The 24,495-nt window shown below is 38.6% G+C and overlaps 2 protein-coding genes across 3 annotated transcripts in view; one reads left to right on the top strand and one right to left on the bottom strand.

The window, feature by feature from the left end:
- Positions 1 to 19,493, bottom strand: part of Smu1 (Smu1 spliceosomal factor) — a 255,576-nt gene extending 236,083 nt beyond the window's left edge. Inside the window, exons 1-2 of the mRNA XM_090368767.1 lie at positions 19,382 to 19,493; positions 13,112 to 13,178 (exon numbers count right to left, since the gene is read on the bottom strand). Of these exons, the coding sequence (XP_090224893.1) occupies positions 13,112 to 13,178; positions 19,382 to 19,407 (93 nt within the window). The 5' untranslated portion in view covers positions 19,408 to 19,493. The remainder of the gene's footprint in view (positions 1 to 13,111; positions 13,179 to 19,381) is intronic.
- Positions 19,494 to 19,605: 112 nt separating this feature from the next.
- kuz (zinc-dependent metalloprotease kuz) overlaps positions 19,606 to 24,495 on the top strand; it is a 265,140-nt gene continuing 260,250 nt past the window's right edge. For both annotated transcript variants that reach the window (XM_090389623.1, XM_090389622.1), the window contains exon 1: positions 19,606 to 19,752. In XM_090389623.1, coding sequence (XP_090245749.1) covers positions 19,692 to 19,752 — 61 coding nt within the window. In that variant the 5' untranslated portion in view covers positions 19,606 to 19,691. The remainder of the gene's footprint in view (positions 19,753 to 24,495) is intronic.

The following is a 24,495-nucleotide window of genomic DNA, read 5'->3' as shown; positions in this document are numbered from 1 at the left end:
TCCTCCCTGGGGAAGTACGGATGCTGACCAGTGTCCATTTCCTCCTCAGCAAAGAGCTCCAAAACTGAATCTTCGGGTACCTCCTTCTGCTCGACATCCATGTTTTCTTGGGTACTAGGGGGTACTTCACCTTTCTTATTCTTTTCTTTCGTAATTGCCTTTGTTACTTGTGGAGCATTAGGAGGTACCGATATAGGAGTGGCAGCTGATTGGTCTTTCTGTGCAGGTTTTTGAGGACTTAAGAAAGAGATAACGAGCGATGGGAGTGAATGATTCTTTTGGAGGAATGGTGTGCGTCTGAGTTCCGATGGAACATCTCCCTGCTACCTTCTGGGCGTAGGTAGGTTTGTTGATATTCAGGGGTTTCACCGATTTCTTTGCCTCTTGGCATGATATATTTAGCTCTGCCTTCAGCCGTTGCATTTCTTTTTCTTCTTTCCACCTCTGGCATGCTCGTGAGTAGGCTGAGTGTTCTCCCTCACAGTTAATGCAGGTGGGTTTTGCGGCTGAACATGCTGTTGTTTCATGGTCCTTTGCACCACATCGAGCGCATGCAAGGACTCCACGGCAGGCCATTTGAGAATGTCCATACTTCTGGCATTTAAAACACCGAAAAGGGTTTGGAACACATGGACGCACTGAACAGTTGATGTAGCCAGCTTTAATCTCATCAGGAGGTTTGGGCGAGTTAAAAGTCAGGATAATGCTCCTGGTTTTAACAAGTTTCCCATCCCTACCCGCATTAATTCTCTTAACGGCGATAACTCCATGTGGTTTCAATTCTGAGCAGATTTCCTCCTCGGTTACGTCGAGAAGGTCCCACTCCGAAATGACACCTCTCGATGAATTGAGTGTTCTATGTGGTGTCACTGTTATGGGTACTCCTCCGACTGATGTTGCACGGAGTAGCTGCTCAGACTGCCTGTCAGTTTTGGTTTCAATTAAGAGTTCTCCAGAACGGAGCCTCTTAACTGATTTGGGTGACCCTGCTAACCCATCTAACCCTTTCTGTATAAAGAAGGGTGACATTTTGCCAATCGGTTTTTCAGTGGTAGAGTGTGTAATTAAAAATCTTGGGACAGGCCCTGATGATGTTTCAGTTCGCTGCCTCTTTGTAGCAATAATGCTATCTGCCTCTCCTTCTGTATTTTCAGATAGGGACTGGGTTGGGGCCCCTGAAGAAGTAAATTTCTCAGGATTCATGGAGTTTTTAAATGGTTCAGTGCCCGGGCTCCCCCACCCACCACAGAGCCTGAAGGGACGCCCACTATCCGGCATGCAATAAATGAGCTCGGGAGTAGAACGCCAGGGCTACCCAGACACCATACCCACACCGCCTCCAGCCTGAATCCTGTCCCTCGGATCATGAGGGTAAGAGCATGGGATTGACACGCTTGACCCTTTTACTAGCCGATTGATCCTAGCCGGGCCTTCCAGGAGCTCCCGTCTTGTCGAAGCAGGGGCCAAAGTGGTGTATTGAAGATGGGCCCCTCAACCACCAGGATCCCCCTTTCTGAATTTCCACAGGTCGCAGCGCACGGCAAACAAGCCGGATTCCATTGATGTAAGCCTGGAACCTGGGTTGTGGGCGTTGGATCCCAGTGATGCTAGTCTGGAAGTCCAGCAGCGTCACTGGGAGGTCCCCTCACCACGTACAGGTGCCCACATCGAGGGGATGATTAATTTGAGGTGCTGCAGAAGACATCAAAGGCAGACATGGTGTCACACAATAAGAAGGAATGCAGAATTGGAATTTGGGGAGTACAATGTGTACAGAAAGAGAGGAGGGGTGATGATGTTTGTTAAGAAACACAAATCTAAGGAAGTGCATCCAGCTGACATGGGTGGACAGCGCAATGTTCAGTCAGTTTGGTGTGACATAAGCACTGGGAAAGCAAAATTGACAGTAAGAGTGTGGTATAAGCCTAATGACTCTGATGAGTACAACTACAAAGAGAAATAGAGTGGTTCAGTAAATCAGATTGTCTTATATAATGGAGGATTTTAACTTTCCAGATATAGACTGCAACTTGTGGTTTGGTCACTCACACTAGCATGTCTTTTATGGATTTATTGGAGGATTGTTTTATACAGCAGCATGTTTGAGAGGCAACTAGAGGGAGTAATACTCTTGATCTGATTATCAGTAGTGATTCTTCATGCATTAAGAATTTGTGGATAAAGGAACCACAAGGTGCCAGTGATCACAGGGTACTGCTGTGGGATTTACTTAAAGATATAACTATCATCAGGGGTAAAGAGAAGGGTTTTTGCTTTTGTAAAGATGACTACAGTGGTCTCAGACAGTGTTTAAATTCTACACAGCGGGACCAACAGATGATGTTACCAACAGCAAATTCTAAATGAGAAGCATTCAAGGAATTAATCGTGTAAGCTACCAGACTTTTCATACCGATTAAGAAATGTTTCGAGGTTTAGGCCTAAATGGATATCAGATGAACTAGTGAGACTCGTGGCAGAGAAGAAAAATGCATGGATTGCATATAAATTATCAGGATACACAGAGGTTTATCGTAGATATAAGCTAGTCTGTAATCAAGTCACACAGGAGGTTAGGGAAGCAAAGGCAGATTACGAGAAAATTTTTTGGCAAAGGATGCAAAGAAAAACACAAAGACTCTTTATAAACTTTAGAAGAAAGGGATGAATCAGATTAATCCACTTGATATCGACAGTTCAAGTATTGATGAACCTTCTGAGATAGTTGACGAACTGAATGAGTATTTTGCATCGACATTCACACATGAGGAATGTCTCTAGGGAAGTGGAGGCTAGTAGCACATCAAACTCTAGCAGGGAGCTAAATTATTTTGTAATAACCGAGAGCAAAGTGGAGGAGAAATTGTGGAAATTGAATACAAAAAGAGCACCTATGGTGGATGGGATCTATCCAGTTATATTAAAGGAGGAAGCAAAGGAAGTAAGTAAACCCTTAACCATAATTATGAAAGTTTCCTTGGACTGGAAATGTGCACACAAGTGGGATCAAAGGGTGACAAAAGAAAATACAGACTTGATAGTTTAACTTCTGTTCCAGGGAAAATAATGGAGTCACTGGTTATAGAAACACTGCAGGATCAACTAGACAAGACTGCAGTTATAGTTCAGACACAGCATGGGTTTGTGAAGGGAAAATCTTGTGACAAAGGAACTGGATGCAAAAAATAATTTTGATATCATATATTTGGATTTCAGGAAAGCTTTTGACACTGTTGCGCATGGAAGACTATTGTACAAATTGGAGCAGAATGGTATTAAGGGTAAGTTGCTACATTGGATAAAAGGATGGTTAAGTGGGAGAAGACAGAGGGTGGTAATCAATGGGTGCTGCTCTTCGTGGACTAATGTTATTAGTGGAGTCCCACAGGGTTCGGTGTAAGGTCCACTGTTGTTTTGTATATTTATCAATGATATTGATGAAGGTATATCAGGCTTAATGTCGAAGTTTGCAGATGATATAAAGGTTGGCAGGGTTGTTAATGACAGTAATGGCAGTGTGCTACTGCAACAGGATCTAGATAATTTGGGCAGATGGGCTAAGAAGTGGCAACTGAAGTTTAACCTTGACAAATGCAAAGTACTGCATATGGGTAGAAGTAACCCCAGAGAAATGTACCAACTGTGTGGTACTACACTTAAGGTGATAGAAAATGAAAAAGACCTGGGAGTAATTGTGCAGTCAGATATGAAGTTTTCTGAGCAATGCAGACAGATTGCCAGGGCAGGTCATGGGGTTTTGTCAATGATATATAGGAATTTTGCTAGCAGGGAGAAGGAGGTGATTGTCCCTCTGTATAAGGCAATGGTCAGGCCACGCCTTGAGTACTGTGTACAGGTCTGGAGGCCTCATTTTTTAGGAAGGATGTAGATTTACTTGAGCGTGTACAGAGAAGGGCAACAAGATTGGTGAGGGGAATGAAGGGATCCTCTTACCAAGAGAGGCTAAGTTCTGCAAATTGCAGTGGCTGGAGACTAGGCACCTCACGGTGATCTGATTGAAGTGTATAAGGCCTTGAATGGGTTGAGCACCTTGAATTCTGATGGGATCCTTCCACTTGTTCAGATTACGAACCTAAGGGGGCATAAATTCAAATTAAGAAAAGACAGATGTAGAAGAAATGTGCGGAAATTTGCCTTTAGCCAGCGGGTGGTTAATTGCTGGAACAAACTTCCATCTGTCGTTGTGGAAGTTGACAGGTTAAATAATTTTAAGGAGGAACTGGACAGGGATTTGGAGGGAATGGTGTGATTTTTTTTTTTTTGGTTGATGCTGCATAAGCTTATACACTTGCTTTCTTGCATCACATGCCACTACTACTACTATAAATTTGATTGGATACTATGATGTGGTCATAAAGGAACTGGATACAAAAAATAATTTTGTTATCATATATTTGGATTTTAGGAAAGCTTTTGACACTGTTGCGCATGGAAGACTATTGTACAAATTGGAGTAGAATGGTATTAAGGGTAAGTTGCTACAATGGATAAAAGGATGGTTAAGTGGGAGACGGCAGAGTGGTAATCAATGGACACTGCTCTTCGTGGAATAATGTTATCAGTGGAGTCCCCAGCATTCGGTGTTGGACCCAATGTTGTTTTCTGTATTATCAAAGATATTGATGAAGGAATATCAGAGTCAATGTCTATGATTGCAGACATTCAAAGATTGGCAGGGTTGTTAATGACAGTAATGATAGTATACTACTGCAACTGTATCTAGAAATGTTGAGCAGATTGGCTGAGAGGTGGCAACTGAAGTTTAACACTGACAAATGTAAAGTACTGCATATGATTAGCAGTAACCCCTGAGTAAAATACCAACTGTGTGGTACTACATTCAGGTTTTTTTTTTTTTTTGGTTGATGATGATTTGGTAGAGAATGAAAAGGAATTGGGGGTAATTGCGCAGTCAGTTACGTAGTTTTTTAAACAGTGCAGCCAGGCTGCAAGAGTAGCTCATGGTGTCTTTTCAATGATATATAGAAATTTTCCTAGCAGGGATAAGGAGGTGATTGTGTTCTTGTATAAGGAAATGATCAGGCCACATCATGAGTACTGCATACAGGCCTGGAGGCCTCAATTTAGGAAGGGTGTTGAACTTCTGGAACGAGATTGGCGAGTGAAACAAAGGATTGTTCTTACCAAGAAAGACAAGTTCTGCAAGTTGTAGCATCTGCGAGGAGACTAGGCACCTGCGAGGCGATCTAATTGAGATGTATAAGGCTTTGAATAGTTTGAACAAGCTCCAGGCTGATGGGATTCTTCCTCTTACCCTGATTACTCACCTGATGGGACATAAATTCAAGTTGAGGAAAGACAATTGTAGAATAGATGCGTGAAAATTTCCCTTTAGCTAGTGGGTGGTCGATAGTTGGAACAAACTTTCATCTGTCGTGGAGGTTGGAAACTTAAATAAGTTCAAGGCAGAACTAGACAAGCATTTGGAGTGAATGGGTGGGCGAAATGTGAAGAGTTTTTTTTTGGTTGATGCTACATAAGCTTTCTTTCTTGCATCATATGTCTCTACTAATGCTAATGCTCTGTGATCGCTGCAACCAGTTTATCTTTACCTGCAGTTTCTTAATGCATGTAGAATCACTGCTGATATTCAGATCAAGAGTATTGCTTCCTCTTATTGCTTCTGTAGAAAACAGTCATCCAAGAAATCTATAAAAGTCTTACTAATGTGTGAGTGACCAACTCACAAATTCCAGTCAAGATCTGGTAAGATAAAATCCCCCATCGTAAGACATTCTGATTTACCAGCCCACTGTATTATTTTCCTGTATAGCTGTTTGGTATACTTGTCACTGTCATTAGGTCTATCACACTCTCCTACTCTCAATTTTTTTTTTTCTCAGTGCTTATATCACACCAAACTGACTCAACACTTCACTGGTCACACATGTCAACTGGATGCACTACCTTAGATTTAATATTCTTCTTAATTAAAAGCATAACGCCCTCCTGTCCTGTCCTGTCTATCCTTCCTATATACATTATACTCCCCACATTCTAATTCGGTATCACTTATGTACGAGTAACATTATGTCTGTGCTATTCCTACATTGTCAAATTTGATGACTTAATCAGTATTTCAAATTAATTAAGTTTATTTACAATGTTCCTGGTGACATTAGTGTACATACACATGTTCATACTCTTAGTTACCCTAACACAGCCTGTGCATTCACTTGTTCCACGATGATCCACGGTAGAGCCTGAAATAGTAGTAGTAGTAGTGAGTCGATAAATTCAAATATTTGGGATCAATCTTAGAAAGTGATGGATCACCCCAAGCAGAGATCAATAAGAGAATTACAGATGGCAGAAAGGCTATCGGCATGTTAAACTCTGCTCTGTGGAGCAAAAATATCCTAAATAAAACAAAGAAACTTATATTTCAAACGATTGTACAAAGTCTTCTATTGTCTGGAGAGGAAACCTGGACATTGAATAGGTGAACGGAAAACAAATTGCTCTCTACAGAAATGGATTTTTGAAGACGCTCAGCAGGAACTTCTAGAAGAGACAGAAAACGGAATGAAGACATAAGGGAAAAAATGGAAGTGAAAAAGACTATTATTGACACCATCAAAGAAAAGCGTCTAACATGGCATGGACATGTAAAACAGATATCCAAAGGCTATCCTGGAATGGATAACTCCTGGAAGAAGGAGAAGAGGAAGACCTAGGAGGACATGGATGGATGAAGTACGAGAGTGCATGACAGCCCGAGGCTTAACTGACCAAGACACCTTGAACCGCACTTTATGGCGGGAAAAAATTCCTAACAAGAAATAACTTGTAGGCTGAGGAAACCCATTGCAAATGGAAACACTCGTCTTGAAGAAGTAGTGGCATGTGATGCAAGAAAGCAAGTGTATAAGCTTGTGCAGCATCAGCCAAAAAAAAAAAAAAAAAAAAAAAAATCACACCATTCCCTCCAAATGCCTGTCCAGTTCCTCCTTAAAATTAGTTAACCTGTCAACTTCCACAACGACAGATGGAAGTTTATTCCAGCAATTAACCACCCGCTGGCTAAAGGCAAATTTCCGCACATCTATTCTACACCTGTCTTTTCTTAATTTGAATTTATGCCCCCTTAGGTTCGTAATCTGAACAAGTGGAAGGATCCCATAAGAATTCAGTGTGCTCAACCCATTCAAGGCCTTATACACCTCAATCAGAACACTGCACAGGTGCCTAGTCTCCAGCCACTGCAATTTGCAGAACTTAAGCCTCTCTTGATAAGAGGATCCCTTCATTCCCCTCACCAATCTTGTTGCCCTTCTCTGTACGCGCTCAAGTAAATCTACATCCTTCCTAAAGTGAGGCCTCCAGATCTGTATGCAGTACTCAAGGCGTGGCCTGACCATTGCCTTATACAGAGGGACAATCACCTCCTTCTCCCTGCTAGCAAAATTCCTATATATCATTGACAAAACCCCCATGACCTGCCCTGGCCACCTGTCTGCATTGCTCAGAAAACTTCATATCTGACTGCACAATTACACGCAGGTCTTTTTCATTTTCTACCACCTTAAGTGTAGTACCACACAGTTAGTACGTTTCTCTGGGGTTACTTCTACCCATATGCAGTACTTTGCATTTGTCAAGATTAAACTTCAGTTGCCACTTCTTAGCTCATCTGCCCAAATTATCTAGATCCTGTTGCAGTAGCACACTGCCATTACTATCATTAACAACCTTGCCAACTTTGCATCATCTGCAAACTTTGACATTAAGCCTGATATACCTTCATCAATATCATTGATAAATATACAAAACAACAGTGGACCTAACACCAAACCCTGTGGGATCCACTAATAACAATAGTCCACAAAGAGCAGCACCCATTCATTACCACCCTCTGTCTTCTCCCACTTAACCATCCTTTTATCCATTGTAGCAACTTAATCTTAATACCATTCTGCTCCAATTTGTACAATAGTCTTCCATGCGCAACAGTGTCAAAAGCTTTCCTGAAATCCAAATATATGATATCAAAATTATTTTTTTTTTTTTTTTTTTTGATTTGGTAGTTATTGGCGCATCGGCTTCTGTGGCCATATTGCACCTCCCAAGGTTTTTGCAGTACTTTGATCCAAGCCCGAGGCGGGAATCGAACCCGCGACCTTTGGGTTGCCGGGCAGGTACTTTACCCACTCGGCTAGCCCGGTCGGCGATATCAAAATTATATCAAAATTATATTTTGCATCCAGTTCCTTTGTAACCACATCATAATATCCTATCAAATTTGTCAGACAAGACTTTCCCTTAACAAACCCATGCTGAGTCTGAATTATTGCTGCAGTCCTGTCTAGATGATCCTGCAATGCATCTTTAACCAGTGACTCCATTATTTTACCCGGAACAGAAGTTAAACTAACTGGTCTGTAATTATTCGTGTCACCCTTCGATCCCCCTTTGTGAAGTGGGGATACATTTTGACATCTCCAGTCCGCGGGAACCTCCCCTGAGTCCAAGGATGCTCTCATAATTATGGCTAAGGGTTTGCTTAGTTGCTTTACCGCCTCCTTTAATATAACTGGATAGATCCGATCCACCCCAGGTGCTTTTCTTATGTTTAACTTCAATAATTTCTCCTCCACTTTGCTTTCAGTTATTACAAAATCCTTAAGTATCCTGCTACAATTTGATAACCTTCTGCCATTTTCAAAACTTAATAATTCCTCATGTGTGAATGTAGATGCAAAATACTCATTCAGTTTGTCTGCTATCTGAGCAGGATCATCAACAGTCGAACCATCGATGTCAAGTGGACAAATCAGATTCATCCCCTTCCTTTTAGAGTTTATATAAGTAAAGAAATGCTTGCTGTTTTTCTTAGCATCTTTTGCCAAGGATTTCTCGTAATCTGCCTAACCTCCTTTGTGACCCGATTACAGACTAGCTTATATCTGCCATAGGCTTCAGAGTCGCTTGATAATTTATATGCATCCCATGCATTTTTCTTCTCTGTTACGAGTCTCATTAGTTCATTAGATAACCTTTTAGGCCTAAACCTTGAACAATATTTCTTAATAGGTATGAAACTTTTAGTAGCATCCACGATTAATTCCTTGAATGCTTCCCACTTAGAATTTACTGTTGGTAACATCGTCAGTTGATCCCACTGTACAGAATTTAAAAACTGTCGGAGACCACTGTACTCACCTTTATGGAAGCAAAAACCCTTTCCTTTACCCCTGATGGTAATTAAATCTTTAAGTAAATCCCACATCAGTACACTGTGACCACTGACACCTAGTGGTTCCTTTATCTGCAAATTCTTAATACACGAATGATCACTGCTGATAACCAGATCAAGTGTATTACTTTGTCTGGTTGCCTCTCGAACATGCTGCTGCAGAAAACAATCATCCAATAAATCCACAAAAGTCTGACTAGTGTGTGAGTGACCAACCCACAAGTTCCAGTCAATATCTGGGAAGTTAAAATCCTCCATTATAAGACATTCCGATTTACTAGCCCACTCTATTTCTCTGTACAATTGTTCACTGTACTCATTCGAGTCATTAGGCCTATAACACACTCCTACTCTTTTTTTTTTTTTTTTTTTTTTGATTTGGTAGTTGTTGGCGCATCGGTTTCTGTGGCCATATTGCACCTCCCAAGGTTTTTGCAGTACTTTGATCCAAGCCCGAGGCGGGAACCGAACCCATGACCTTTGGGTTGCCGGGCAGGTACTTTACCCACTCGGCTAGCTCGGTCGGCCTCCTACTCTTATTTTTGCTTTTGCAGTGCTTATGTCACACCAAACTGACTCAACAGTGCACTGTTCATCTATATCAACTGGATGCACTTCTTTTGATTTTATGTTTTTCTTAATTAACAGCATAACACCTCCTCCCTTTCTATCCTGTCTATCCTTTCTGTACACATTGTACTCCCCAAATTCCAGTTCAGCATTCCTTATATCTGTGACACCAAGTCTCTGCTATCCCAACAATATCCGCCTTTGATGTCTTGAACAACACTTCAAATTCATCAAATTTATTTACTATACTTCTAGCATTGGTATACATACAAGCATACATGCTCCTACTCCTATTCCTAGTTACCCTAACACATCCCATATACCCACCTATTTCAGGATGACTGCCATCCGTCCCTGAAACCCCCAACACGCCACACTCTAGGTCGCTACTAATAGTTTAACAGTAGCCGTAGCCTGGCTACGTCTACTGTTAAACTATTAGTCCTTGTATCCCACCAAGCTATCAGTTTTGCAACCCACCTAACACTGCCTCAATAGCATCAGCAAATATTCTTGCACCTTTCTATTTAAGTGTATCCCATCCCCATAGAAGCAGTCTCTCCTGTTAACAAGTACAGTCCAGACTGAAAAAAATTCTACCCCTTGAGCCTTGCACATTCTTTCCAGGGCCGAATTGATCAACAAGGCTCATCATATACTCCCTTCTATCATGTCTGGGCAGAATTGCAGACACTTTCAAATTCAACCCTAATTCTCGGCTTTTGTTCAACAGTGACCTGTACTTGTTAAGTAATTATTAAATACTTGTTAAATCCCCGACACCTTGCATTTTTCAATAGAAGCAGGTGCAAGGATCACCTTAACCTCTGCCTGTAGCTCTGGTTAATATATTTAGTCTGTGTTTTCCTACAAGCCAGCAGTTTTCAATCCCCCTATCACTGCCTCGATAACATCAGCAAATATTCTTGCACCCTTTCTATTTAAATGTATCCCATCCCTGTAAACAGTCTCTCCTGCTAACAAACTAATAGCTATTAAAGCTATTAGGTTGTTAAGAGTTTTTAATAAATAGCTAATGCTCATGTGATAAGTGGCTAATTTTCATTAGATAAATAGGTAATGCTCATGTGGAATTTCAAAATCATGAAAATTGGGGGGGATGACTTTGGGACTTTCTCCTTTTACTCATCATTAACTTGCAATCATTCCTTCCTGCAACATTGCTCCTTGTATCAGCTAAAATCCTACATAGTTCAATTACTGGAAAAGGCTGATTAAGCTTGAACCACATCTGCTTTCTAAGCACAAAAAACAGAGCATAATTTCAAATTTTCTCCTTTATTTTTTATTTTGAAATTTTATTTAAAATATGCACATCTTTTATATTTTACTTATATGTTTTAAAATGTATTTTTATTATTCTTTTTCCTAAAATTATAAATAAAATGCAGATGGACATAGGAGTAAGTTTTCATTGTAGAATCTTAAAATTTTATAAAAATGTAAACTTTGTATATAAATACTTTTGAATATTAATATATTATAATTTTTATTTGATTGTCCAACATTAAAGTGAAATTACTATCAGTAATTTTACTCTAAATTCTAAAAAATAAAAAATTCATAAAATACTTGTAATTGCCTTTATTTTAATACAATATTCCCCAATTCCTCGACTTATATATCACATGATTCAATTTCATCAACTTCTGCATCTGAATTCCTAAGAATATCATCAATTTTAGCTTTTTAAAGCTCAAACCAAACTTCTTTTTTTTTTTCATGATGCTATCAATTATAAACTCACTATAATTAGTTGGTAACACAGATAAGAGATGGCAGCACATAAAAAGTAGAAAAATCTAGATGATTTGTACATTAATGGACATATCATCATCATCATCAGTCATTTTCAATCCACTGCAGGATGAAGGCCTCTCCAGCAACTTTCCACTTCCTTCTGTTTTGAGCACTGGCCATCCATTTACTACAAAAAACTCATGAATTTCATCTATCCATCTCCGCCTTTGTCTTCCAGGTTTTCTTCTAGCTCCTCTTGGGTACCATTCTGTTATTTTCTTAGTCCATCTGTCATCATGTCTTCGAGCTATGTGTCCTGCCCTAGACCATTTTAGTTTAGTTTTGATAAGAATGTCCTTTACTTGAGTTTGCTGCCTAATCCATGTCCAACAGTCTGATTCCCAATATAATTCGTTCCATTCTTCGCTGTGTAGTTCTCAGCTTCTCTTCCATTCTTTTGGTGAGTGCCCAAGTTTCACTTCCATAAGTCATGGTGGGGAGTATACATTGATTCATTATTTTACGTTTCAGACAAACTGGGATATTGCTCTTCAGTATGTGACTATATTTCCTGAATGCTATCCATCCAAAATTTATTCTTCTCTTGACTTACAGCCATTTATCATTATTACAGCTAATAACTTGTCCCAGATAAGTATATGACTCCACCTTTTCAATTACTGCTACTTCAATCATTATTTCCCTTTCTGTGGCATACTTGTTCATCATCACTTTTGTTTTAGCCATATTCATCTTTAGTCCAAAATCCTTACTAACTGTGCATAACTGATTAAGATTTTCCTCTAATTCTTTGGGATCGTGGCTTATGACCACAATGTCATCTGCAAATCGTAAATGGTTTAGGTACTCTCCGTTCACATTGACTCCTTTCTGCGACCAGTCCAATCTTCTGAAAGCTTCCTCAAGGGCAGCAGTAAACAGCTTCGGAGATATTGTGTCTCCTTGTCGAACTCCTTTCTCAATTTTAAATTTCCTACTGTCTTTGTCTAGTCTAATAATAGCACTCTCGTATATTTTCTTCAAAATCATAATATATGGGGTATCTATGCCTTGTCTTTCCAGTGCCCGAAACATTGCCTTATGCTGTATGGAGTCAAATGCCTTTTCATAATCCACAAATGCCAGGCATAATGGTGTTTTATATTCATTTGCTTTCTCCATTAGCTGTAATATTACGTGAAGGTGATCCATAGTTGAAAATCCTGTCCTAAAGCCAGCTTGCTCTTTCGGTTGATTTTCATCAAGTATTCTTTCTAATCTGTTAGTAATGACCCTTGTGAACAACTTGTAGATGTGGGATAACAAGCTAATTGGTCTATAATTTCCAATTTCTGATTTATCTTTGATTTCTTATCTGATTTATCCAATTTCTGATTAATGGACATAAGTGACCTCCTAAAAGGCAACTCTACATATATACTCCTTAGAGCCATACATGAAATAAGTAAATCTACATCTCATGAAAGATTTAATCAGCAAAATTTATTATTATTTAAACATTGTTATTTTTAACTGACTTACCTGTAAAGTTTGTAGGGTACGCAGAAGGTTATGTTCTTTAAGATACTGCTGAATCAATCTTACTACACTAGAAGGAATATATAAAAACAGAATTTAGTGCAGCAAAGAAAAAATTACATTGCAATCTGATATAATTATACAAGCTGATCACAGAATTTGGTGTACCTTCAGGCAAATGTAAAATCACTGCCTTAAATACTGTATTAAAAGAATATTAAATCACAGTAGGCTAAGGGTAGAGCCACCCTCTGAGTCTTTTTCCTTTCCACTCAAATGATTAGCATGGCTGGTGGCTAAACAAGGGTTAGGAACCATAGGCCCTTAACACTACCCACTCATACGACAAAATGAATTCCAACACCTCTTACCACATGAACTGGCGTCCAGATTTTACATCCAATTCTCTTCCCAGTTCTTCTAGGACAAAAATGTAACATTACAAGTAACCCTCATATAATACGGTAGTTAGGTTCCTATAAAATGTCGTGTTGTGAGAAACAGTGTTATATGGGACTAAGAAAAAGTGCAAAAAGGGGGTTACGTTCCAAAAGTTATCATAAATACACTTCGTTAACAAAAATATACCATTCTAGATTTCGTGTATCTTCTGCTCTTTAAAAAATCAGTAATCTGGGTTTGTTTGCTTTAGCTTGATAAATCTTTGTGAATTTCATCATATGGAGTTAAGTATTTTTTAAGCTCCGTTTCAAACTTTGGGCTCCTTTCATTCAAGAATCTGCATTCAAAAAATAAGATTCTAATTGCTCAGCGAACTTTATGCCTTCCCCTATGATTTTTAATGTAAAATTTGGAAGTTTATTATTTTCATCTGCGCTATCATCCTCTGAATTGATTTGGTTTTACCTCCGATGCCATTTCCACCAAATCCGCTTCACCAGCCTCTTTTTCTACCAGTCATTCTTGAACGTCTTCAGTAATCACATCTTTTTTTTTTAGAAGCATCGGCGACTAAGGCCATGTTACTTTGTGTATATTATCTATAAATTGTGTCCTGAAGTCGATTTTGTTTTGCTGGATGAAAAATCCGAGATTCCAGGAGAAAAAAACCATGCTACCCTTGCCCGACTAACTCAGCCACGTTGTGAAAAAGACCCATAAAAATGCCTCCCTTCATCAACGGGATTCGAACTCGGGTCTTTTCAACCCAGTGTGGGGAGGAGGGCGATTCTGTCAACTATGCTACCCACAAGGGCTTCAATAGTCTTATCATCAAAACCTTCCCCTCCTACCAACGTAGCAAGTTCTACTCTTGCACTGATTCTGTTTCATGCTGGTTTGACCGTATTTCCTGGTCGAACTGACTCTGGCCATACACTTTTCCACATGCATTTAACGTTGATGGTTTTACTTCTTTCAGTCATAAAGCTATGATTCTGATACAGTCGAGAAAGGGGAAAATTCTACACCTTCATTACTTCAATAGATTCGGAATCAATTTTTTTCCAAAATCTATTGTAACGATTTTCTGATGTAATGAGCTTTAAAAATAAGCTAGTCTGTAATCAAGTCACAAAGTAGGTTAGGCAAGTGAAGGCAGATTATGAGAAATCTTTGGCAAAGGGTGATAAGAAAAACAGCAAGGACTCCATTATTATATAAACTCTAGAAGGAAGGGTTGAATCAGATTTCTCCACTTGGTGTCGATGATCCTGCTCAGATAGCTGATAATTTGAATGAGTATTTTGCATCTACATTCACACATGAGGAATTCTTTAAGGAAATGGAGGACAGAAGCTTATTCTTAACAGAGACCTTAATGATTTTGTAATAACTGAGAACAAAGTGGAGAAGAAATGGTTGAAGTTAAACATAAGAAAGGCACATGGAGTGGATTGGATCTATCCAGTTATATTAAAGGAGGCACCAAAGGAAGTAAGCAAACCCTTAGCCATAATTATGAGAGCATCCTCGGACTCGGAGGAAGTCCCTCCAGACTGGAGATGTGCAAATGTATCGCCAATTTACAAAGGGGGGATCTTAGGGTGACACAAGTAATTACAGACCAGTTTGTTTAACTTCCGTTCTGGGTAAAATAATGGAGTCACTGGTTAAAGATGCATTGCAGAATCATTTATACAAGACTTCAGTAATAATTCAGACACACAGCATGTGTGTTAAAGGAAAGTTGTGTCTGACAAATATGATTGGATACTATGATGTCATTACAAAGGAACTGGACGCAAAAAATAACTTTGATATCATATACTTGGATTTCAGGAAAGTTTTTGACACTGTTGCACAGGGAAGACTACTGTACAAATTGGAGCAGTATGGTATTAAGGGAAAGTTGCTACATTGGATAAAAGGGTGGTTGAGTGGCAGAAGACAAAGAGTGGTAACTAATGGGCACTGCTCTTCGAACTAATGTTATTAGTGGAGTCCTCCAGGGTTTGGTGTTGGGCCCACCGTTGTTTTGAATATATATCAATGATATTGATGAAGGTTATATCAGGCTTAATGTCGAAGTTTGCAGATGATACAAAGGTTGGCAAGGTTGTTATGACAGCAATGGCAGTGTGCTGCTGCAACAGGATCTAGAAAATTTGGGCAGATGGGCTGAGAAGTAGCAAATTAAGTTTAACATTGACAAATGCAAAGTACTGCATATGGGTAGAAGTAACTCCAGAGAAACGTACCAACTGTGTGGTACTACACTTAGGGTGGTAGAAAATGAATAAGATCTGGGAGTAATTGTGCAGTCAGATATGAAATTATCTGAGCAATGCCAACAGGCTGCCAGAGCAGGTCATGGAGTATTGTCAATGATATACAGGAATTTTGTTATGATAGCTGAGGTGATTATCCCTTTGTATAAGGCAATGGTCAGGCCATGACTTGAGTACTGAGAAAAGGTCTCAGGGCCCCATTTTAGGAAGGATATAGAGTTGCCTGAGCGTGTACAGAAAAGGGCAACAGGACTGGTGAGGGGGAACGAAGGGGTCCTCTTACCAAGAAAGGCTTAAGTTCTGCAAATTGCAGAGGCTGGAGACTAGGCACCTGTGAGGTGATCCGATTAAGGTGTATAAGGCCTTGAATGGGTTGGGCATTCTGAATTCTGATGGCATTCTTCTGCTTGCTCAGATTATGAACATGAGGTGGCATAAATTCAAACTGAGGAAAGACATTTGTAGAATAGATATGCAGAAATTTGCCTTTAGCTAGTAGGTGGTTAATTGCTGGAACAATAAGTTCATGGTTAAAGTGCTTGTTTCTTGTATCAAATGCCTCCCTTACTACTACTACTACATCACAGTATTTAATAGTCATATAGGGTTGGGAAACAAATGTTAAGCGTATGTATTTCTATACTCTCATGCTTCACCCCCCCCATAGGGTGCTAGGTTATGGTGACCAAACTACTGACCTACTAGCATTGAATCAAAAAAAATGTGGATCACAGGAGTCATATTCCATTTTAGTGGTTTAACCAGCAGTATTCACCTTTTTTTTTTATTTTTCTTTACGATTCAACCATTTGTTGACATATCCCTTACCATTTTCTTGAAGATTACTGTACCCCCATTATATTTTTTATGTCCCTTACATATTTCCAAAATGCTACCTGTTCATAATAATGACTGATGAATTAATCTCAATACATGATAAACAGAAGTAAATTTATAACACAGATACTGTAAAATAAGATATTTATAGAGAATTTTTCAAGAAAGGCATTTTTGTATATCAGCATGCTCTCTGAGATATGTATAAATATTTACCTATTGATTGAATACATATTCAAGTGGTATTCAATTGGTAGTAGTAGTAGTAGTGGCATGTGATTTAAGAAAGCAAGTGTATGAGCTTATGCAGCATCAGCCAAAATAAAAAAATAAAAAATCACACCATTCCCTCCAAATGCCTGTCCAGTTACTCCTTAAATTTATTCAACCTATCAACTTCCAAAATGACAGATGGAAGTTTGTTCCAGCAATTAACCACCCGCTGGCTAAAGGCAAATTTCCGCACATCTATTCTACATCTGTCTTTTCTTAATTTGAATTTATGCCCCCTTAGGTTCGCAATCTGAACAAGTGGAATGATCCCATTAGAATTCAGCGTGCTCAACCCATTCAAGGCCTTATACACTTCAATCAGATCACCGCGCAGGTGCTTAGTCTCCAGCCACTGCAATTTGCAGAACTTAAGCCTCTCTTGGTAAGAGGATCCCTTCATTTCCCTCACCAATCTTGATGCCCTTCTTTGTACACGCTCAAATAAATCTACATCCTTCCTAAAATGAGGCCTCCAGACCTGTACGCAGTACTCAAGGCGTGGCCTGACCATTGCCTTATATAGAGGGACAATCACCTCCTTCTCCCTGCTAGCAAAATTCCTATGTATCATTGACAAAACCCCATGACCTGCCCTGACAGCCTATCTGCATTGTTCAGAAAACTTCATATCTGACTGCACAATTACTGCCAGGCCTTTTTCATTTTCTACCACCTTAAGTGTAGTACCACACAGTTGGTACGTTTCTCTGGGGTTACTTCTACCCATATGCAGTACTTTGCATTTGTCAAGGTTAAACTTCAGTTGCCACTTCTTAGCCCATCTGCCCAAATTATCTAGATCCTGTTGCAGTTGCACACTGCCATTACTGTCATTAACAACCCTGCCAACCTTTGTATCATCTGCAAACTTCGACATTAAGCCTGATATACCTTCATCAATATCATTGATAAATATACAAAACAACAGTGGACCCAATACCGAACCCTGTGGGACTCCACTAATAACATTAGTCCACGAAGAGCAGCACCCATTGATTACCACCCTCTGTCTTCTCCCACTTAACCATCCTTTTATCCACTGTAGCAACTTACCCTTAATACCATTCTGCTCCAATTTGTACAATAGTCTTCCATGCGCAACAGTGTCAAAATCTTTCCTGAAATCCAAATATATGATATCAAAATTATTTTTTGCATCCAGTTCCTTTGTAACCACATCATAATATTCTATCAAATTTGTCAGACAAGACTTTCCCTTAACAAACCCATGCTGTGTCTGAATTGTTGCTGCAGTCTTGTCTAGATGATCCTGCAATGCATCTTTAATCAGCGACTCCATTATTTTCCTCCGAACAGAAGTTAAACTAACTGGTCTGTAATTACTCGTGTCACTCTTCAATCTCCCGAGTGGTGGTTGTATACCACTGCACTCCCTCTCCCAATTTTTTTTTAAATTTTTACACTTAATTGCATTAAACCTCTATGAAAGTAATCACAATGAACTTTTAAGAGATACACAGATATAAAATTGAAATCAAATTAATAAATTATATGAAACGTCACAAATTTTTTTTCATTGGTATAGACTCCTACTATCACTATCTTCAAATCCAATGCTAGAAAGTATTGGTGGCTTAGTTTTTAGTATTACTAAAATTATATAATAGTATTACTATTATGATGAAGTGCTTTCATCATCACACAATTATAATTAGGTCTGTATACTTTGACCCAAAGTACAGTAAACTTTATTGCATTGAAAAATAATTCCACTGTAAGCAGGCAGTTTAGAATATCAATAAACAAAATTGCAAGGTTGATTTCTTTATGCTTCCCTTTTAAGAGTGTCTGAATTTTGCATTTTCAAATTAGACATCTTATTATAATGAAACCGCGTTATGAAAGTGTTCCAATTTGAACTCCCAAAGATCTGATCTTGTAAATTTTTCTCATTACAGTACTCGTTAAGTTGGTGTTATAGCAGTAAAGTGGCAATACGTTATTGTCCATTCATTATAACGAGGTAAAAACGGATAACTCGACTTCGTTGCTTTGTTCATTGTAATTAAAAACTACATCTAATGGGGGTTAACTAATATATACCAGGGCAAAGTTGCTTTTCAGTTTACAGGAAGCATCTTTTTCAGCAGAGTGAAGTAAGTTTTATATTCAGTCAAAGTAAACACCAATGATGAAGCGTCAATATACCAACAACCAAGCTACTAACTGTTCATGGAAATGAACGCAAAGATATCAACAATAAACGAATTTGTAAGGTTACGTTCCAAGAAACTGGGGTTACACGCCAGACCAGAGAGAGTAAAATATATTATTATTAGTGTGTGCTACACCTTATTCTTAATTCTTTTACAATTCTAAGGGACCAAACTAGTCTCATACAATATCTTTTAACAACTGAGACCACAAATAAATTAAATATTGAACGCTATGTGCTAAATTTTTCAGTTATGATAAAGAATATCGTCAAGCATTCTTTTCTATTAACACTTACTCCGCTGATTCGATTTCAATAGACATTATACAACGCTCTCAAACAGCATATAAAACTCCTATGCACAACTTGCATTCGGCGAAAACGTATGTAGTTTTACTTCTATTTCAGAAAGAGCCACAGTATTATAGATGTCGCTATACTTTGATGACGTATAAACCATACAATCCCAGTTCAGTAGCCTGGCTGTGTGGTTTGATGTTGTTTAGATAGATGGTGGGGAAATTGGTTGTGTGCGGAAATACTCTTAACTTGCTTTGTCTTCCTTTTGCTTTTTTGGAAGATTGGTTATTTTAAGATCCATGAAGAAATGAAAAATTGCAAGTTTTTTTTATCATTTATCTTGTTTTTATGGTCATATGCCGAATGCAGTAAGTATTATGTTACCGATCTTTTGAGTTTAATCATTTGTCAGTGAACTAGCCCTAAATTTTTTTAAACTTGAAAGCCCTTTCGTAACACTTTTGTGATTTGGAAATTAATTAACCATTAAAGTAAGGTTATTTAATTGCCGAATTTTCATTTGCTATATATATGTATATATTGACATATATATTATTATTATTTTTTTAACTTTACATGTCGAGTGTGAACTTGTTTTCAGATTTGACGTAAACGACTAATGTTGGGAATTGTTTATCTTGGCGTACTTGAATTTTACCGAAATAAGTGATTCAGTATTTAATTGTTTTTGAGATTTGTTGCGAACAAAAGTGTTTCAACGGCACGGTCTCAGTATGAAAGGCATTGAAAACATGTTTAGAAAATATAATTGAATTTTAATGATAAGCTTGTATTTTGAAGTATTTTTTTGCTACTGTTATACATCTTAATAAACCGAACCGATAGTTTCGCTGATATGTAGGAATAATATGTTCGCTGAAACTTGTTACCGAATTTCAAGATCATACAACAGACATAAATAAGATGTTTCCTTTAAAACATATTTTAGTGAGCAAGAATATTTGTTACTGTACACTCACACGGTACAGCTTGTTAAAGTGACCATATTGCATGTACAGACTATCTGGCTAAAGCGACCAAAATTCGATGGACCTGTCTGAAATGATAGGGAGCCTTGTATATGGAATTGATGCTGGGTACTGGATTTGTAAGAAATCAAAATTTGATTTAGCGTTTGCTACTTTACCACTTTCACTCACCATTAGCATAACATCAGAAGTCAAATTACCTTTTTCTTCTAAAAAAAAATCACCAATAAACAATAACATTCATATTTGAGAAGCGTAATGAAATGATTGAAAAGAGTGGTTTCACTGTTCTCTACTCAAAGTGCTCTTGTCAGTTAAATAACCATAATTACAGCATCAAAATTGAGAACGTCTGTAGTTATTTCAGCAATTTATAAATAGTGTAACTGTTTCATTAGGCTGGCTGGATAAAGTGCTTGCCTGGCAACTCAAAGGTCGCCAGTTTGAATCCCGCCTCAGGCGTGGATCAAAGTACTGCAAAAAATGGGAGGTGCATTATGGCCACAGAAGCCGATGTGCCAACAACTAAATAAAAAAAAAAAAAAAAAACTGTTTCATCAGACATTGAGAGACAGTATTCAATTGGTAACCTTCAAAACTAAATGCATGGTAAAAGTGCTAATTTTCTTTTTAACACTAGAATCTCTAGCTAGCAAAAATACTCTAAAATGCCATTGTTTGTCATTTTAACTGCTGTACATCATATAGACTTAGTCGTTTTCAATATTTTATTATAAGCACTGATATAAAGTAATTGGTAGCATTGTTGCCAGTTACTTTATATTGTTGAGATATCAGAGACATGGTGTCATAGATATAAGCAGTGCAAAATTGGAATTTGGTAGTACAATGTGGATAGGAAGGGAGGAGGGGTTATGCTGTTAGTTAAGAAACACAAAATCTAAGGAAGTACATCCAGTTGACACAGATAGACAGTGCAATATTGAGTCAGTTTGGGTGACATCAGCACTGGGAAAGCAGAAATGAGAGTAGGAGTGTATTATAGACCTAATGACTATGACGAACAGTAGTACATAGAAACAGTGGGCCACTAAATCAGAATGTCTTATAATAGGGGATTTTGATTTCCTGGATATTGAACTTGTGGGTTGGTCACTCGCACACTAGCAAAACTTTTGTGGATTTATTGGATGATTATTTTCTACAGCAGCATTTTCTATTCAAGAGGCAACCAGAGAGAGTAATACTCTTGATCTGGTTGTCAGCAGTGATTATTTGCACATTAAGAATTTGCAGCTAATGGAACCACTACATAGCAGTGATGACAGTGTACTGATGTGGGATTTACTTAAAAAATATAACTACCATCAAGGGTGAAAGTAAGGGCTTTTGTAAATGTGACTACGGTGATCTCAGACAGTTTTTAAGTTCTATAGAGTAGAACCAACTAATAATGTTAGCAAACAGCAAATTCCAGTTCTGCATCCCTTATATCTGTGTGATACCACGTCTCTGAAATCCCAACAATATCTGCCTTTGATGTTTTGAGCAATACCTCAAATTCATCAAATTTATTTACTAAACTCCTAGCATTGGTGTACACGCAAGTATACATGCACCTGTTCTTTTTCTTAGCTACCCTAACACAACCTATGTGTTTATTTGTACCCCAATGATTCCCAGCAGTCTCTGAAATATCCTGCACCTTATTTTCCAGGCTGCGGCTCATTCCAATAGAAGCAATGCAAGAATCACTTTCACCTCTGCCAGTGGCTACTGTTAATCTATTAGGCCTTGTATCCCCCCAGTCTAGCAGTTTTCCGACCCACCTAACACTGCCTCGATAGCATCAGCAAACATTCTTGCACCCTTTCTATTTAAGTGTATCCCATCAATGTAGAAGCAGTCTCTCCTGTTAACAAGTACAGACCAGGCTGAAAAAAATTCTACCCCTTGAGCCTTGCACAATCCTTCCAGGGCCGAATTGATCGACAGGGCTCTCATCATATACTCCCTCCTATCGTGTCTGGGCAGAATTGCGGACACTTTCAAATTCAACCCTAATTCACGGCTTTTTTTCAACAGTGACCTGTACTTGTTAAGTAATTCCGCTGGTCTCCTACTCTTAATATCATTAGTGCCAACGTGTACAACTATATCACCTTTTGTGCCCTTAAAAGATGATATCCGCTCTACAACGTCGTCAACCTTTGCCCCTGGCAGACATACCCTGGTCCTGTTCGACCTATCCTTTTTACAAAGCATGTTTCCCGTTTCCATGACAATAGAGTCAACAACTAGTAGTTCCTTTGGGTGCAGCGCATTCTGCCTTGGGGGCTGCCGCTGTGTTGCGCGATGACCAAGTGCAAGCTCTGGCATTGGTGTGGGCAGCTGAGAGTTTGATGGGCCCCTCACTTTTAATCCTTCGAGGGCATCTACCCTGTCCTTCAAGCTCTCATATAGGCCCATAATGCTGAGTTGTCACCTGATTTTAGCATTAGCATTAGTAGAGGCATTTGATGCAAGAAAGCAAGCTTATGCAGCATCAGCCAAAAAAAAAATTTCCTTACACTCCTTGCATCCCGCACGCACAAAGACATCCCCCATGGCAGTATCATGTTCCGTACCTGACTGCTCCACAAACATGAAGCTAGTAGTGCATTTTAATAGGCTGTGATTCAGAGGGCAACTGCCCCCCTCAGTTCTCCCCTGAGCCACAGCACTCCCATTTGCTTGAGCCTTTTGCTTTGCCTCTCTGGTCTGAGTCATGATTTTGATTTAATTTCAATAAAATTTCAATTTCAGTACAAAATTAAAACCCTAAACTTATATCTCAACACAGTTATAATGCTATATTTATGTTTCAGTATTGAGTGTTATCTACGAAATCCCCTTATATAACTTCCGTATCAAGTTAAGTATTAATTATTTATTTTTTACTAATTATTTATGTTACATAACCCAAGTCTTTATATATATAGTTAAAAGTACAATTTAATTGACAATGAAGTTCAACAAGATTAATTATCTGATTAATTGACAATATTATGTACTATACTATACTATATTAAGCTTATGCTATCTATTTTGAGATATTTTGTATCACATAACAATGGCGGCTATTTACGAACGGTAAACACGTGGATTTGATACCTTTTCCGATACTAAGTAATAACTACAAAATCTCTATCTAAGTTACTTTAGTCTAAGTATCGTAAATAAGAATATAAAACTACTCTAGAAAATAAGTTAATATGCCAATTTAAGCTAATAAAACAGAAAATAAATCAGAAAAAACTTCTCTGTTCCAGGAGCGGCAAAAATGTACGTCCGCACAGGCTACCCTCGTTCTCAACTTTTTTCTTATAGAGTGTCTATATTGCGTATAGAGTGTCTTGTAATCAGTCTACAGTGAGTAGATTGCTTTTCCAAACTCAAGAATACTGGTACTGCTGATAGGAAAAAAGGAACCGGATGCAAACGAGTCTCTACACTAAAACAGGACAGTGTTTTGGAGCACTTATGCTTTAAAAACTGTAAAGCTTCTTCGTCTGAGCTGAAAAGAGAATGGGAAGAACATAGCAAGTGTAGTAACAGTCAGAAGATGCCTCTTCGAAAATGGACTTTTAACCTGTCATTCTAAGAAGAAGCCCCTGTTCACACAAAAAATGAAAAAGGCCCAATTAATTTGGTGTTTGGAGCATGTCAAATGGACAGTGGAAGTCAGTTATTTTCTCGGATGAGAAGAAATTCAACCTGCATGGCTCTGAGGAGACAAACGATTTGCCGTAGACGTGGTGAAGAATACCATCCAGACTATATGTTTTCTTCAGTGAAATTCCCTACTAGCCAAATGATATGGGGGTGCATCTTGTATCGCAGAGTAGGCCGCAGTTTATAAAAGGTTCCGTAAATGCCAATGGATACCTGGCTGTATTGGAAGGCAAATTGCTGCCAACCATTAGAGATCATTTCAGTCTGCCAAGTAACTGCAACTTTCAGGACGACTCTGTTCCTTGTCATTGGGTGAAAAGTGTAAGTAGGCACTTCTGTAGTTACGTTAGCTTCATTTCTGCATTACAGGTTCGACAGTGATGTGTTTACATTTGTTACTGGTGAAAAAATGGTTGGAAGAATGGTCCATTACAACTGTTAGCTGGC

The sequence above is a fragment of the Mastigoproctus giganteus genome, chromosome 2 (assembly GCF_048544385.1).
Source record: "Mastigoproctus giganteus isolate SK-2022 chromosome 2, ASM4854438v1, whole genome shotgun sequence".
NCBI lineage: Eukaryota > Metazoa > Arthropoda > Arachnida > Uropygi > Thelyphonidae > Mastigoproctus > Mastigoproctus giganteus.
Note: the sequence above shows the minus strand (reverse complement) of the source record. Positions and strands in the feature narration are given on the sequence as shown.